At 46.4% G+C, this 16,552-nt stretch overlaps 1 protein-coding gene across 11 annotated transcripts in view; it reads left to right on the top strand.

Annotated features, from left to right (window-relative positions):
• The window catches only part of TACC1 (transforming acidic coiled-coil containing protein 1), a 112,855-nt gene that overhangs the window by 78,106 nt on the left and 18,197 nt on the right, over nucleotides 1-16,552 (top strand). For 3 of the 11 annotated variants that reach the window (XM_033415062.2, XM_049704268.1, XM_033415059.2), the window contains 5 exons: nucleotides 4,756-5,848; nucleotides 8,318-8,353; nucleotides 9,598-9,658; nucleotides 11,872-12,079; nucleotides 14,722-14,774. In XM_033415062.2, coding sequence (XP_033270953.2) covers nucleotides 5,067-5,848; nucleotides 8,318-8,353; nucleotides 9,598-9,658; nucleotides 11,872-12,079; nucleotides 14,722-14,774 — 1,140 coding nt within the window. In that variant the 5' untranslated portion in view covers nucleotides 4,756-5,066. The remainder of the gene's footprint in view (nucleotides 1-4,755; nucleotides 5,849-8,317; nucleotides 8,354-9,597; nucleotides 9,659-11,871; nucleotides 12,080-14,721; nucleotides 14,775-16,552) is intronic. The other 8 variants (XM_049704271.1, XM_004284892.4, XM_049704272.1 and 5 more) reach the window with 5 other exon arrangements.

Raw genomic sequence — 16,552 nt, 5'->3', positions numbered from 1 at the left:
ATCCATGTGGAAACAGCCAGCTGAGCAGGTTCTCAGTATATGTGAGCTGAATACATTTCTGAGTTTCAGAAATATTTTGTGTTCATGGCATTTCCCTTCTGCTAAGGTTTTTTATACATTTGTATTTTAACCCAGTATATTTTCAACATACCAGAGTATAAAGCAGAAGGTCAAGCTGTTACCTCAGTCTTTAGAATTTTGGTGTTCTGTGCCTTTTCTTTTACAAATATTATAAAGAAGGAGGGAAAAATCTCTTTTTACAGGAGAATAGTCTAAAAAAAGCATATAAGGTATCTGTGTTAGAGCACCCATGCGTGCGTCACACAACGTTTTAGATCTAGCAGAGGCTGCTCGTTGAAAGGCAGAGTTTCATTAACAGCAACAGACGTGGCAGAAGTGGAAATGTTGGTCTATTTTTGGATTTCCTCTGTGTTTGCTTTGAATTCATCTGCTGATCACCTCTCTGTCTGTGTTCACCAAGCCGCCAGGCAGTGCTGTGCTTGTCAGAATCATCCAAACTCAATAGACTCAATCCAGGGAGAGAGCCTGTCAGCGCGCCGGAGGAAGGTTCTGATGGAATGCAGGATTTGTGTCAAAGTGGAAGGATGGCTTAGAGGGAGGTTAGTTACATAACAGCGCTCTCAGACGGGGACCGAGGTTAGAGCTCTTAACCAGAGCTTGCAGACGTTTTGGGTGTTTTACTTCTTCCTGCAAGTTACCTGTAGTGCCATGCTTGCCTTTAGCGTCTGTTGTAGGGCAGCCCTGGGTATGTGGGGTCGCCTGGTATTGGCACACTTGCTGACGGAGGGTGTAAATGCAAATAAAATCTTACTCTGAGGTACCTTTTCCAGTTAGGTGAGGAGTTTGGTTTTTTCCTTGTTTTACATTTTCACAAACTCCCCAGACTGGTTTATTTTTATTTTTTTTGTTTTTTGTTTTTTTTGGCCACGCCACGCGGCTTGCGGGATCTTAGTTCCCTGACCAGGGATCGAACCCAGGCCACAGCAGTGAAAGCGCCAAGCCCTAACCACTGGACCGCCAGGGAATTCCCCCAAACTGGTTTAAGTCAATGAGAAGCCCTCCCCACACTCCTACCCGTCAGTGCTTTCTCCTGGTGACTGAAGATGCTAGAGCAGGGTAGGGCCTGCAGGGAGTGGGCGTAGGACTGGGCAGGTTTACTGACCTGGTACCAGGCCAGAGCTGGCCAAGAAATGCCTGGGCAGGGGTCTTCTGCTCAGGCTGGGGGGCCGAATTCAGGTGAAGGGTGCTCGTTTTCCTTCCCCCTCCCACTTGCTGGGTGGCATGCTTTAGGGTACAGCAGAGCTGCAGGTGTCCCCAGGTTGCCGGGCGGCCTCCTTTTCCATCCCTCGCTCCTCTGCAGCCAGTAGAGATGGGGAAGGAGGAGGGTCTAGAGGAATGGGTGGAGGTGGAGGAAGGTGGGAAGGCCCTGCCCTTTTCTAATGGAGGCGATGAGGGCAGAAATTGAAAGCTAGGGAGAGAGTAATAAGCGAAGGGCGACTCCATAGGTCTCCCCTCGGTCTCTGGGAGGTGTGGGATTGTTGGTGAAGGAATCAGGAAAGGGAGACAAAAGTCCCAAGAGGGAAAGGGCCGCTGGGCTGGACACACTGTCCTTGCCTCACCCTTTCCCCTTAACTTATCACAAGCCTCTGGGGGAAGAACACAGAGGACTCGGGTATCAGTGCCCAGGGCTCCCACGTGGGAGACTGGCAGTAAATGTTTAGAAGTCAATGGCAAGGAGGGGTTGGGAGAGCAATTATGTAACAAAAGACAGTTTTTCTTTGATTGTCATCAGCTTCCGATGTCCTGCGGTAGAACCTGTGTGTGCCCACTGCCCAGGTTAAATCATTGCCCCCATTTGCCCAGGTTTGTCCCCACTATGAACTTCTTTTTCTTTTGTTTTGCTGCTTTTCTTTTTTTTTTTTTTTTTGCGGTACGCGGGGCCTCTCACTGTTGTGGCCTCTCCCGTTGCGGAGCACAGGCTCCGGACGCGCAGGCTCAGCGGCCATGGCTCACGGGCCCAGCCGCTCCGCGGCACGTGGGATCTTCCCGGACCGGGGCACGAACCCGTGTCCCCTGCATCGGCAGGCGGACTCTCAACCACTGCGCCACCAGGGAAGCCCAATAATACTCTTTTAATTTACAAAGATGGTTAAACTTCAACTTTCATTTTAAATTAATCCTTTTTAGGTAACTTCTTTTTAGAAAGAAAGATAATCAACCTCTCTTTAAAATTTTAGAATAAAATATGCTAAGGCTCAAAGATGCAATGTAGGAGGGAGATACCTTACAGTTAAGTAGTATCCAGTGTGACTTCAAAGGTAGTCAGTCTCACGTACATCGTGGCTTCAGTTAGGTCAAGTACTAGTTGCAGCCCAGATCTGTCTGCGCTACTTACTCGCTACTCAGCATCTCTGCTTCAGGGTTCCAGACAGCTCTCGGTGTCCAGGGCCAACCTCCCCGCCCCACCCCGACAGCCCCGAGCTCTTCGGCTGGTACCCCTGAATCTCGTTGAACAGTAAAACCATCCTCTCATTCCATGAGCTGAAAACGTACGAGTCATCTTTGATGCCTCCTTCTCCTTCAGTCCTACATCCAGCCTATCACCAAGCCTTATCAAATTTCACCTCATTTTCTCAGTTACTGTGCACTTCTCTTCCTGTCCATTAGCACCACCCTAGTCGAAGCCCCAGAATAACATGCTAGCGGTTCTGTTTGTTCTATTTTGACCTCCTTCCACATTTCAACTGGAGAGAGCTGTTGAGAATGTAAATCTGATTTCGATCCACCCCTGCTTCAGCGCTCTCTGTGGCTCATAAGCGGTAACTGTCTATACTTTGGTATAATCAAGATTAGATTGTATTCAACCAGCTGATGCTAGGGTGTGAGCAGGTGTGCCCAGACCCAGCCTGGCTTCTAACTGAGCCTGTTGCATGTAGATTTTTGCAGCCCTGGGGTTTTGATGCTGTGCTTTCACTGTTGCTTGTCTACCTTCCCGCCCGCCATCAGCACAGAGAAACAGTCAGTAACACCTGCATCACAGCTCAAATATATGGAGAGAGAATAGAGAGTCTGTACACACACAAGTGAATCTGTCAGTAGACTTTAAAACGTTCTCGTGAAAATTCTGTGTGAAATGCAGTTGTTTTAAATTTTTTTATTTTGAAAGGTTTCAAGAGTATATGATAGAGAAAATAGTACAATGGAAATTCCTATATACCCATCCCTGGATTCAACAGTTATCAAGATTTTGCCACATTTGCTTTCTCTTTTTAAAAAAATATCCTTTTGAAGTATGTTAAATCCCAGGTATCATGTGTTGAGAGCTTTTTAAAAAATTACAGTATTAGGGCTTCCCTGGTGGTGCAGTGGTTGGGAGTCCGCCTGCCGGTGCAGGGGACACGGGTTCGTGCCCCGGTCCGGGAGGATCCCACATGCCGCGGAGCGGCTGGGCCCGTGAGCCATGGCTGCTGAGCCTGCGCGTCCGGAGCCTGTGCTCCGCAACGGGAGAGGCCACAACAGTGAGAGGCCTGCATACCAAAAAAAAAAAAAAAAAATTACAGTATTAGTAATAGTTAAATATATCTTTAAGAGCAAGACATATTGGACATTGGTTAGAATATCTGAAGCATCTGTGCAGAATAGTTTGTAAACCGCTGCTCAATTCCAGCCAATAAAGGAATCGTGTAAAATGATGTGTGAGTGCTTTAAAAAAACTCTCCCAGTGATGCTTAGTTCTTTGATCCTGGATTAGGATTACGGTCAGGAAGTAGGATTAGATGGTCATCTCTGAGTTTCCCTTAAATCATGAGATACTATGATAATAACCACCTTACTCAGTTTTTGCTGCTACTCTATTATCGTTTCAGATATATGTCAGGAAAGCACTATCTTAGTTTGTGCTTTAAAGAAATACCTTCATTTACACCTTCCTGATTGCAGAGTTTCTCCTTATAAAACCCCAATTAAAAAGAATCTTTCATTTTCACAAATGATTTGAGAAGATTCCGGGCCAGCTTAGAGACGAAACTTCTAAAGAAGAAGTAACTTTATTGTTTTATGATTTGTGTTTTAGTAAAATAAGGGCTGTTTGTTCATAAAGCCACTTTGCTACCTCTGCTTTTTCTAATTAGTTTTTTTATTTGGCTCTGTCCGTTTTTAAGTGTACAGAGAAGTTATTCTGAGAAGGCCGTGGTGACTTTTTCATTTAATTTTAAACCAGTTCAGTTATTTAAACTCTATTCTGGGGAAGAGGGAGTACTTCACATCCAGAGATTAAAACCCGCTTACTGCATAAAATCCGGACCCTGAAACTCTCAGGCAGTGCCTGAGAACCGTGTCCATGCCAGGTGAGATCCCTGTTACCTGAGTTGTCTGCATCCAAAGTTTCTTCCAGACCAGTTGTTTTAACCTGCGGAATTTTAACATCATATTAATATGCTTTGCAGAGGGCCCACGATCTATTTAGCCATTTCCTGAATAGCTCTGTTTGGTATAATTGTTATTTGTGTGACTTGGATAGCACACACACAGCGTTTGGGCTGGGAAGACTCGCTTTAGAGTGTAGTACTAGCCGTCCGCCGTCAGGCCACGCCGCCGTCGTTGCGGAACCTTAGGGATGCTTCGTACAAGCAAAGAGGGCAGAGCTTGCCGTTTGTGCGGCTTCAGCTGGTGGAGAATAGTCACCAATGCTGAAAAGGTAATTTGTTAACAGACGGCTTTTGTGTTTTGTTTTAGACTCACAAGAAGTGGACGAACAGCTGGTAGCAGAAGTGGTTGAAAAATGGTCGCCCGAGGCTGGTTCTAGACCCTCAGAAAACGAGGCAGCTCAGCACACTACTGAGTCTTACTCAGTCAAGGGTTTCAGAGAAGAACCTGAACACGATGTGAGCAAAATCTCTGTCGTGAGGCCATTTTCCGTAGAAACCAAGAATTCCACGGCGCCCCCGGGGCCGCCTGGCCCAGCAGCGGCTCATGGCTGCGTGGCCGCGGCCCTAGGCCAGGCCGGGCCCTGCCCCCGCGCGCCGGGCGCCGCCCAGGACCAGGCAATGACCGAGGGCGCCATGGGGTCCACGCTGGAGGCCTCGGCGGAAGCCGACCCGGAGGCGGGAAGCCCGTGTCCGGAGCCCGGGGCCAGCAGAAGCAGGCTGCGGAAGCCCAGGCCCGTCCCCCCGAGGAAGAAGGCGGCAGGCGGCGGGGTCTCCGAAGCCCACCCCGCCCCGGAGGGCGCGCGTCTTCCCCGGGTGGACCGCCAGTCCGGTTCCGACGGAGAGGCTGGGAACGCCGCCACCCCTGCCTTGCTAGGAGGTGACAGGAGCCAGAAGTGTCCCCCCGACGTGAGGGAGACACCGTGTGCCCCCGGCGGAGACACCCGCGACTCAGGGGCTGAGCTGCCGGAGGCCGTGAGGGGCTCCCCTCTGAAACTGGAGTTTGACTTAACGGAAGACCTGGAGACTGTGGAGTCCAGGAAAGCCCTCCCGAGGAAACCCGGCCGGAAACCGGGCAGCAGGGTGACACCCAAGGTTCAGAAAGACGGCACCGGGGAGCCAGCAGGCGCCCCAGGGGCAGGGGCGTCCTCAGAGCCGGGTCCCCGCCCCTGTCCCGGGGAGAGCCCCGACTTCGGGCCCTTTGGGGGCCACTCCCCGCTGCAGCGCTCGCCCCTGCTCTCAGCTCAGGGCTCCTACCGCTTTGACCCAGATCACTTTGACGAATCCATGGATCCCTTTAAACCCGCTATGACTTTAACGAGCAGTGACTTTGGTTCTCCCGCCGGTAGTCATATTAGTGAAATCTTAGAATCACCCAAGAAGGCAAAGTCGCGTTTGATAACGTGAGTGAGACGGGCGTGGGCCTTGTGTTCTGGGTCCTCTTTGTGGGTTTGGCGGCCACTGCTTTTGGTTTGGGTGAAGGTGCCCCGGGGCAGACGCAAAGCTCGTAACCTCGGACTGCAGTCTTCACTGTTTTGCCTAACTCTGGTGTGGAATCAGAGATACCTGAGGTTTCCTTTTTAGATGTCTGCTTTGCTTCTGAATCCTGTTTATTCAGCTGAGTTCTTTTTCCCCCCACCTTGGGTACTTTTTTCCTATTAAAAAAAAAAAAAGAATGTCATGGGCTAGGCAGGTAGAGATTTGATGGTTTTCAGAAATCCTATCTGAGCTGTCGGGAATCGTTTTATATACAGAATTCAGGTGTCAGTGCTAGCCACCTTCTTCAGCTTCTCTGTGGATGAAACGAGAATTCCAGGGCTGCAGGTAAACTGTGTAGTATCAGTAACACGTGGGAAGGGGTCTTACAGAAGTCTTTTCACTTGCACAGAAAGCTGTGATTTTTGTTGGAAACAAACCTACCACTAAAAGTTAGAATTCTTATGTCTCCTGGTAAAGCTTCTGGCTCTTTCAGAAAGGAGGTGAGTTTCCAAAAAGAATCAAGACTATTTTAAACAATTGCGTAAATCTGACTAAATTAGGCTGTTAGTCTTCGTTGTGTGAGATCCCTCTCCCCACCAACCGCCCTCCTCCTGGGAAATCTGGAGCCACTTTTGCAAGGTCCTCGGAGTTCTCTCGGAGTGGTCACCCCCAGGCCATAATTCCACGTCACATTTCAGGTTAAACTTGTCACAGGGTGATCTTATCACAAAACTTGAGTCAATGACAATCTATTGGTATCTTCATGACCCTGTGACATTTTACTAAGAATTAGATATAAAGAAGGGCCAGTGGGGAATTCCCTGGCGGTCCAGTGGTTAGGACTTGGCGCTTTCACACTTTCACTGCCGTGGCCCAGGTTTGATCCCTGGTCAGGGAACTGAGATCCCACAAGACGTGTGGTGTGGCCAAATTAAATAAATAAAGTATTTTTTTTAAAAAAAGGGCCAGTGACATGGTGGTTGAAATATGAAAAGGGAGGGTGAGAAGAAGTACCATGTTTCTCATTGTCACCACAGTTGTATTGGCGAAATGCTTTTCAGCGTTAATGTGATGTAAAGAAAAATACTAGATGGTGTGGTGATTGACACCAGAGAAAAAGGGTTAAAGAGCAGAAAGTATGAGGACCAAGAAGCTTGAGCACTGCAGGAATGGATTCTTCAGCATCCCCAGAATATTCCCCAGGATGTCTAAAGGGAATAAAATGTCATCAATAGTTCTTGATCTGTTCTTTGATTATAGACACACAGTTAAATGGTTGCTGAAAAATATTATTGATCAGGTGACCTCAAGGTGCTTTTCTGTGGTTCAGGTTAGTTACCTGTGTCTAGACGATGCCCGGGGGACACGACGGCCAGGTCTTTGCCTGGGTTCTTCCTAACCTGGGGTCCCCTAATTGTGGGCAGCCCTGCCTATCAGGGTTGATAAGGGGTCATTGGGAGCCTCCCTTTCAGTTGCTATTGAAGGTGTGTAGCCAGTGCATTCATGTTACATGAGACTAAAGTGACTAAAGTGGGACCAAAGGGAGGGAAGTTTATCCTACATCTTGTTTTCAGTAGTAAGAAGCACCCTCTCCCAGTCCTACCACCCTTACCTGCTAGCATTTTCCTCCTGTTCTGTTTTTCTGTTTTTTTTTGGTTTTTTTTTCCGGTACGCGGGCCTCTCACTGTTGTGGCCTCTCCCGTTGCGGAGCACAGGCTCCGGACGCGCAGACTCAGCGGCCATGGCCCACGGGCCCAACCGCTCCGCGGCATGTGGGATCTTCCCAGACCTGGGGCACGAACCCGTGTCCCCTGCATCGGCAGGCGGACTCTCAACCACTGCACCACCAGGGAAGCCCTTGTGTGACTTCTTAAAAGATGACGTAATTGGCATCTCAGATCCTTCTTCTGTAAACTAGAGACATCATCCTATGATTGGGATTTTTGTGGGTCAAAGAAGATAAATTATGTAAAATCGCTTGGAGTTTCTCAGTAATATACACCTACCGGAGATATAAGCAGATACATTTTCAATTATATTTTCATTCGTGCATTGATTGCCTTTAATCTAGATGACTAGACATTTAAGAGTAAACATACTCGGCAGTAATGCCGTTTTTTTACATTTATAAATATTTGAAAGTTTACTTTTCATCCATAAATTTGACCGTGTGACATTTCCGAGTGTTTCTATCACTCTCTTACTTCTGAGAATCGTTCACTCACCAGTGATAGCATTCATGAGTATGACATTTTTAATTCACATCTCACCTCATAGAAAGAACTTTGCAACCTTTATGTCTGCCAGACTAGAGATAAATATTCCAGGCTTTACATGATTTTTTTCTCCATCTGTCTGTCTCTTTCCCGTCTCTAATTTTGTTGGTGCATCAGGACTACTGAACAAGTGAAATTTCTCTGTTTTCTGTTGTAAGTACTCCTGTTTCTGGCTCTCCCTGGGGCCCTTGGCAGTTCCTCCCCTACCCTCCCCGGACCATCTCTCCATAGCATGTTGGCTTCCCTTTCTGAGTTGGATCTTCTGATGATTTTTTTGCATTTCATTTGCCACTTCCTGAGCCAGCTTATTAGCCTTGCCATCTGTACCCAAAGGCTTGGAGATGGGGCCCTCCCGCCTCAGGTGCGAGAGCTTGCGTCCCCGGCTTGACACACGCCTCGTGCGGCGCTGTGATGCTGCGTGCTGGCTTGGCCCTACTCTCATCCCCGCAGCGGCTTGAGGAACTGCTCTGCTGTTTCGTGTCAGGAACGACTGACTGTTTTGATAGGATGAGGCTGCCGCCTTGGAGCAGGGAATACATTTTACCGAGTCAGCTCAACCTGAGTTTGGTGGCAGGGGTGACACTCAGGCGTTAGGGAAGACAAGCAGACGCTACCGAGGTGGTGGTCCCTCTTCTGGTAGCCATGCTGGTCTTTGTTTTTGCCCCGCAAAACGAGAAGAACTTGCAGTTTTGGTTGGGGGTGGGGTGTGGTCAGAGCGGCGGTGCTGTAAATTCTAAGTTCATTACAACAGAACAGAATCTGGATAGTCTTCAGATCACAAATTACGTGCTAGTTTAAACAAAGCGGGCGGTTTGAGCTTCCCCAGTTCCGGCCGTGACGTTCGTTTTCCATCTCGAGGAATGGTAACAGTTTGCTCAGACATTTTTATTTTCATCCTTTCTGTTGCCCACAGTCCTCCTCTGTGAGCACGCAGGTCTGGAGCTGTCTTCCCAGACTTCTGTGGCTTTTAGCGCAATAAAGAATTTTTAAAGAATGTGGTCCGGCGTGGTAATTTTTCTGGTGACTTATCAAAGCCAAGTGAGCGCGGATCAGATGACCCGACCGTCTCCAGGTACTGGGGCTGCTCTCGGAAGAGCTGTTGGTGGCTGCTGGCGCACAGTTACAAACCGTAGGGGCCCGAGTGCTGGTGTCTAGCTACCTGCAGAAGCAAGTGAGGAGGTCGCTGAGTTACAGTTCTTTGCTTGCCCTGCCTCTCGGGAGAGGATTCAGAGGCGGGAAGGTGTTTGTTCCCATCTCTGATGCGTGGACGTGTGACTCGCGTGGGGCTGTGCGCTTTGGCTTGTGTCTGCACACACCGCTGTCTGCACCATCTCACAGCTTGGAGGTTGTCAGTGTGATTCCAAACGGGCCCGGTGTTCTGTTTGTTTTTTCCCCAGGAGTGGCTGTAAGGTGAAGAAATACGAAGCCCAGTCTCTTGCTTTGGATGGGTGTTCTCAGGTAAGTCTGTGTTCCTCATCAGAGTGGTGATGAATGAAGATTTTCCAGTGGGGATCTGAGGACTCAGCTTTAAGGAAACCAGTTCCCAAATCCTTGACTTGCTAAGCTGATCTGAGAAAGGGCTCTGAAGATAAGGGAACCGTTCCTTCACAGGTACCCTTTTCCCACTTTTTTGTGATAAAGTTCCCTCTCACCCGTTCTCAAACTTACTAGGGTGCATCACCACTGGGTGTGAAACCTCTGGGCACCAAAGAGGGGATTTGAAATACTGGTGTAAGTTATAAGAAGGTGATTGACTCCAGTGACTGGATAATATATTTTTAAAGTCAGATGGTTTTCCAGTTCATTGCTTTTAGCAAGTTAGGAGAACCTGAATTGTCAGCTGATAGATTATTAAAAATAATTTTTGACACCGTGATATGTTAGTTATATCTCAATTAAAAAGATAATTATTTGGACTTCCCCCGTGGTCCAGTGGTTAGGACTCCACGCTTCCACTGCAGGGGGCTCGGGCTCGATCCCTGGTTGGGGAATTAAGATCCCCCATGCAGCACGACATGGCCCAAGAGGAAAAAAAAAAGATAATTATTGATGATAGAATTTTTTGGAACATAATTTGGAAAGGAGTTCAAAGAACTGAGACATTTCTATTACAAACTTCGTTCTGTTTCACCTATTTATTTGTATTAGTAAGGCTTCTGGCTTCTTGATTATAATTATAAAAATGGAAAACAGGAATCAAATTGATGCTGACCTTTGTTTCATTCTAGCAATAAATATTTGTCCATGACTATATAATTAATTGGGAAACACACACACACACACACACACACACACACACACACACAAAAGCAAACAAAAGAAAACCCGGACCCATTTGATTGCAATGAAGTCCTTTTTTTTCTTCCTTTTTAAAACTTTATTCCAGCCTAACCATGATTACAGAAATACAGTCATTGCATTTTAAGTTTAACTTATCTTACGCAATTTGGACCAAAAACTTGGTACGTGGTTTAAGATTTAAAAAAAAAAAAAAAAGAATTGTAATTTGATTTATTCTTCATCTATTACAAATGTATGAAGTGTCCACCTTCAAATGCTGCTAAAGCAGAGGCAGGAAGAACTATGAAAAATTTACGTTCGATTTGCTCCAGAAAAGTAACACATATTGCCTTGTAAAAGCTTTTTAAAATTGGTGCAACAAAATATTGTCATCGATTTCCATTTTTTAAAAATTTTACTTCTGTGTTTGATTGTACTTACCAAACATTGTAAAACTTTTAGAATAAATAGTGCCTTTGTAATTGTAGTGATAACCCCCCAGAAGAAAAAATGTTAACACTTAGAGACTTATGGTTGTAAAAAAAAGATTAAAAAAATTTTTTTAAACAGATGTAATAGGAGAACTTTAAAAAACTTGAAAGCAAATGCATTTCTTTGGGATAATTTCTTGATGGAAGTAGCAAGGAAATACAAATTCAGAGAGGAAAAGGAATGATGTAAATTTCTGACTATTAAAGGGCTTATTCATGTTCAATTTTAAACAGATGGTAAAGTATCAAATCACTAGAGTAACTAAATTGAATTAATAAGCCAAGTCAGTATTTAAAATATAATAAAATTTTTTTATTTTCTTTTGTATCTGTGTGAGAGGATGGATGTTCTCCAAACTTACTGTGATAAGTTCATGATGTACGTAAGTCATATCGTTATGCTGTACCTCTTAAAGTTACACAGTGCTGTTATGTCAGTTATATCTCAATAAAACTGGAAGGAGAGATAGGTAAACAAGCAAACAAATAAATAATATGTAGCAGATATTATAGCCTTTGTGACTACTTAAGCTCGTAGTGAAAGGTTTTTAGATGTCACCTGAAAATACAGTGGGGTGCATAAATTTTCCAGAAAAGTCTAGGATCTATCTATATGAGCAAAATGTATGAAAACTATTTTCTTCAGCCACTTCAACTTGTTGCTTATAAATTTAGGCTAGAAAAGCTTAATTTTTTACACCTCAGGTGTGAATTACAGAAGGTAGGCCCTAGAAAATACAACCTTCCATGGTTGAGGGGCTGCAGCTTCTTCCTTGGTTGGTACCCAGATTCGTGGAGAACATCCATATGGAATGGCGGCTGCTTTGCTCTTCCTGAGATGTCGCTTTCCCCACTGCTTGCCCTCCTAAACGGTAGCATCTCATCTGTTGCCTTTCCCAGGATGAAGGAGCAGTGATCTCCCAGATTTCAGACATTTCTAACAGGGATGGCCATGCTACCGACGAGGAGAAGCTGGCGTCCACGTCATCTGGTCAGAAACCCATTGGGGCCGAGGGGAAAGGTGAGCCAGAGGACGACCTGGAGTACTTTGAATGTTCCAATGTTCCCGTGTCTGCCATAAATCATGCGTTTTCATCCTCAGAAGCAGGTATGGAAGCAAATCTTCATCTCTTTTACGTACATAAGCATAGAAATGCCTGGAACCCAGGGCAGGAGACACTTTAAAGAGATTAGAGAACGGGTCCCTTGATGGATAGGTTTAGGCTGCTGGTCTGTGCTTTGCTTCTTTGCCTGGAGAAGAGACACAGAAGGGTGTCAGTGGAGCGCCAGGGACGTATGGATCTGAGTGGCAGGATGTACGGAGACACTGATGTATCAGACTGCTTGAATTCTTTCCTAATTATTTCAGTCTGGCCACATCTTCACGTGTAGTGACCTGGAACCATGTTGGGATTATTGGGCTCCTGGTTTCCCTTATAGAAATAATAACGACTAACAGGTATAGTTGCTTCCACATGCAGGCACTGTTTTAAGTGTTTTACGTGTAGTAACTCATGTCTCCTCACTAGGTAGCGTTCTTTTTTTTGTTTCTTTTTAAATTGAAGTACAGTTGATTTACAATGTTGTCTTAGTTTCAGGTGTACAGCAAACTGATTCAGTTACATATGTTTTTTCAGATTCTTTTCCATTGTAGGTTATTACAAGATATTGAACATAGCTCCCTGTGCCATACAGTAGCTCCTTTTTTTTTATCTATTTCATATTAGGCAGCATTCTTTTCCCCATTATCAGAGAGGGAAAGTGAGACAGAAGTTAAGGATCTCGGCCACGGTCTCCTGTCTAGTAAGCTGTGGACTAGGGTCCGAGTTCCCAGCAGTCTTGGCTTCACGATCTTTTAACCACAAGGCTAACGTGTGAAGAGATGGTTTTCATTACCCTCAACTATTGTAAGTTTTCCTGCGTGCAGACATGGTGGGTTGAAAAAGACTGATGCTTCTTCATGTTCTCATAAGGGCCTAGACCAACCTGTGCTGAAGCTTAGTGCTGTTTTCCTCTTTAGAACATTCTAAATCCGAGGCCCTTTTCCAGGTCCCAGGTTGTATCTGCGGCCTTAACCTTCATTGTGAAGCACTTGGCACCGTGTTCCCGACTTCATTAAACATTATTAGAAACTCAGGTCTTTGGCAGCATAGTTCGGTGTGGAGCTTTTATACTTAGAATTTCAAAATTAATGATCTATCGTCAAACCAGAGAAGCAGGTGGGAATCTGGACTTTGTGAGAGTTATCTCCCCACCTACCCAGGTCTGTTTCCCGTCTATAAAATAAACATTCCAGGCACTGTTCCACATTTCCTCCCAGGCCTCTTTTCTGCTCTGATGTTTTCTCCGAAGACCCCGTCTGCCATTTCCTTTTGTGCCCCTTTACCCATTGCACAGGCTTACCCTTAGGACTCTCATACCTACACTTATTTCTTGTATATGAAATGCCTTTCTTCACCATTGTCCTGTAGAGATTCTGCCCATCCTTGGCGGTCTGTCTCAAAAAGGACACTTGGCTCCCACAGCATTTCTTCGTACGTTCTATGTATTAGTTATGGAAGGTTATATTTGATGGAAGGTTACCTTTGATAAACTTCTTGAGGTTAAGGACGATGAGTGATTCATCTTCGATTTTCCTCTAGTGCAGATGCATGGTCCATGTTTGTTGAATTATATCCTTCCTCACTAGGAGGAGATTCCTTTGGCAGAAACTTTATGAGCTGGGGTTCTGCTAACAGAACAGCTCCCGTTAACACTGTTCGTAACTGATGAGCCACATCGTGGGAGCGAGCAGGGGCCCTGGTCGTGTGGGGTGGGTGAACTGTGTCCTGGGATATCACCTTCAGCCTGAGTCTTGATAGATAAATACGAAGGTGCACCCCAAGGAGTCTCTCACAGGGATGGGAAGGAACCTGTCACACAGGTAAAATGCCCAGTAGCTGTCCGTGAGTACAGGGCAAGTGGGAACCCGGGGTTGTCCTGAGGAATTGGGGCTTTATCAATATAGAGGAGCCACTGAAGGTTTTTAAGCGAAGTAGTGATGGTCACATTTGTGTTCTCAATAATTCACTCTCGACAGTGCACTAAAGGAGTCATTTGCGATTGCAGGTGGAGGATTGTAGCTTTAGCATTTTATGTGCTTTTACATATTTAAAATTTTTCTTCAACGAGTGCATGTTCCTTTAATCAGAAAAAGCATCGTGTTGGTTTTTTGTACGCGTTGACTCTGGTGGTAGAGCGGAGCCCAGAAAACCAGCTTGAAGGGTGTGGGGAGGATAATGAATTTAGTGTTCAGGCATTGAAATTTAGGTTTTTGTTTTGTCTGCTACATTAATTCCACTGACGTACCCTTCAGGGCTGGAATTCAGATTCACTCCAACTTGGTAATAAAATAGCTTTCAGCGTTAAGGGTTTCTCCTCTTTCTGAAATGACCCTGTGGTTAGTCCAACTCACTTGCAAAACTTTTCATGGACACAAGGGGGCAGCCTTGCCGTTCTCTCCACCTGAGGACGTGCTTCCGTCTGAGGCCGACGGACCGTAAGCTCCTCTTTCCTCTGGATGTTTTGGACCCTGAACACCGACAGCGCAGTGGTCAGCAGAATGTAGCGCGTCTTCCGAGATCTTGAGATGCTGTTCAGGGGCCCTTAGATGTCCTTCCGGGCCTGCGCTGGGGTCTCCCAGAGTCTCTTGGTGGGAAGGAAAGGCACAACCTCTTGGGATGACTCTAAAAATGACTCTCTGTGTTTTAGGCACTGAGAAGGAGACGTGCCAACAGATGGAGAAGGATGGACCCGCCGTGCCCGTGAGTCCCCAGGCTCGTGGGGGAGGGGTGTGAGCACGGGGGGTTCAGTGTTTGTTTTGAAGCCCATGTTAACTCAGTAATTAAATTCTAGTCTGTGTCTGGTGACGGGCATAAGATAAAAATAAAGCACAGCTCCTTCACTTGAGGCGTCTCGGAGGGTGACCACTAGTATCTTGGACCTGTAGCTGGACGTCCTGAGATGTCCTCCAAGTGTAAAGTGCAACCAGCATTTGATGACTTAGCGCAGAAAAGAAGGGAAAATAAAATGCCTCTAACTTTTTACACTGATAACATGTTGATGTTTTGGATCTATTGGGTTAACGAAACTATATTATTAAAATTAATTTCACCTGTTTTTTTTACTCTTTAAATGTGGCTACTGAGAATTTTTAAATTACATATGGCTTACGTTGTATTTCTTTCGAGCAGCCCCGCTTGTAGATTACAAAATGGAAACCAGGGTTACCCTGTGGTGAATGTTACACCAGGATGTGTCCCCAGGACTGGGCTGACCCACCGCGCGGCATGTGTCAGGAAGGCTGGATTTGAGCTAATTAAAAACAATTTTTTTTCTTTTTAACTTTCAGGCTTACAAAAATAGTACAAAGAATTCCTATAACTCTTGCACCCATGCTCCTCAAACTTTAACCTCTCCTGTAATCAGAATCAGTACACGCTGGTACGGTATTATTGTCTGCTCTGTAAACCGTATGCAGGTCTTACCAGCTACCCCACTAGTGTCCTTTCTCTGGCACAGGATCCAGGGCAGGACCCCACAAGGCATTCAGTGCCCGTGTTCTCAATCTCCTTTAATCTGTGACAGTTCCTCAGTCTGTCTCTGTCCTTCCGGACCTTGGCTCTTTTCAAGAGCGCTGGTTAGTAGTTTTGTAGAATACCTTTCAGTTTGGGCTCGTCGAGTGTTTCCTCATGATTAAATTCAGTTTACACATTTTGGGCACGAATGCATCAGAAGGGACCTCATGGGTATCGGTGCATCCCATTATTGGTGGAATTAACTGATCACGTGGTTAAGGTGGGGTCTTCTGGGTTCCTCACTTGAACTAAGTTTTAAAGGAAGAATGGGGTTTGCCAGGTGGATAAGGCAATGAAGGGTGTTCTGGGCAGGAGAGTTGTACTGTGCAAAGACAGGGAGTGAGAAGAAGCGTGGGCTTTATAAGGAGTTGTAGGGACGAATAATCTCACGTGATCGGAGGATGCTGTGCGTGTGTTAGGTGAGAGCCAGGCCACTGGGGCCCTAGACATCGTGCCGGGAGGCTTGGAATTCATGGAAACGCAGCAGAGGACTCTCCTGGGGGTTGAAGTAGGGAGCATCATGATCGGTAGTAAATCAGAGGATGGGACGGAGGCTGGGACTTAGCAGGCAGAACCATCACTGCTTGGTGGCTTCCGGGGTGTACGTGGTGGCTGAGGTGGAGGTTGCAGAAAGTCGCCGAAGGCCATCGAGGTTTCCGCCTTGAACATCTGAGTGGTCGGCGTTGCTGATGACCAAGCCCAGAGGGGCCTCGTCTCGACAGGTGGCACCGCTGTCCACCTCGTCGTCTAAGCCACAACCCCGGGGTCCTCTTGGACTCCCCCGTCCTCTGTATTCCCACACGTAGGGTCTGTGGTTTCCACGTCCAGAAAGCAGATGTTGTAAATCCGTCTACTTTTGTCCAGCCCGTGGCCACCACTGGTCTCTTTAAGCATGGTGACAGTTTCCTAATGAATCTCCCTGTTCCCGAGGCTATTCTGTCCTCCTCTTCCATCAGCCAGAGTTG

This window comes from Orcinus orca, chromosome 21 (genome assembly GCF_937001465.1).
Source record: "Orcinus orca chromosome 21, mOrcOrc1.1, whole genome shotgun sequence".
In the NCBI taxonomy this organism is placed as follows: Eukaryota; Metazoa; Chordata; class Mammalia; order Artiodactyla; family Delphinidae; genus Orcinus; species Orcinus orca.
Note: the sequence above shows the minus strand (reverse complement) of the source record. Positions and strands in the feature narration are given on the sequence as shown.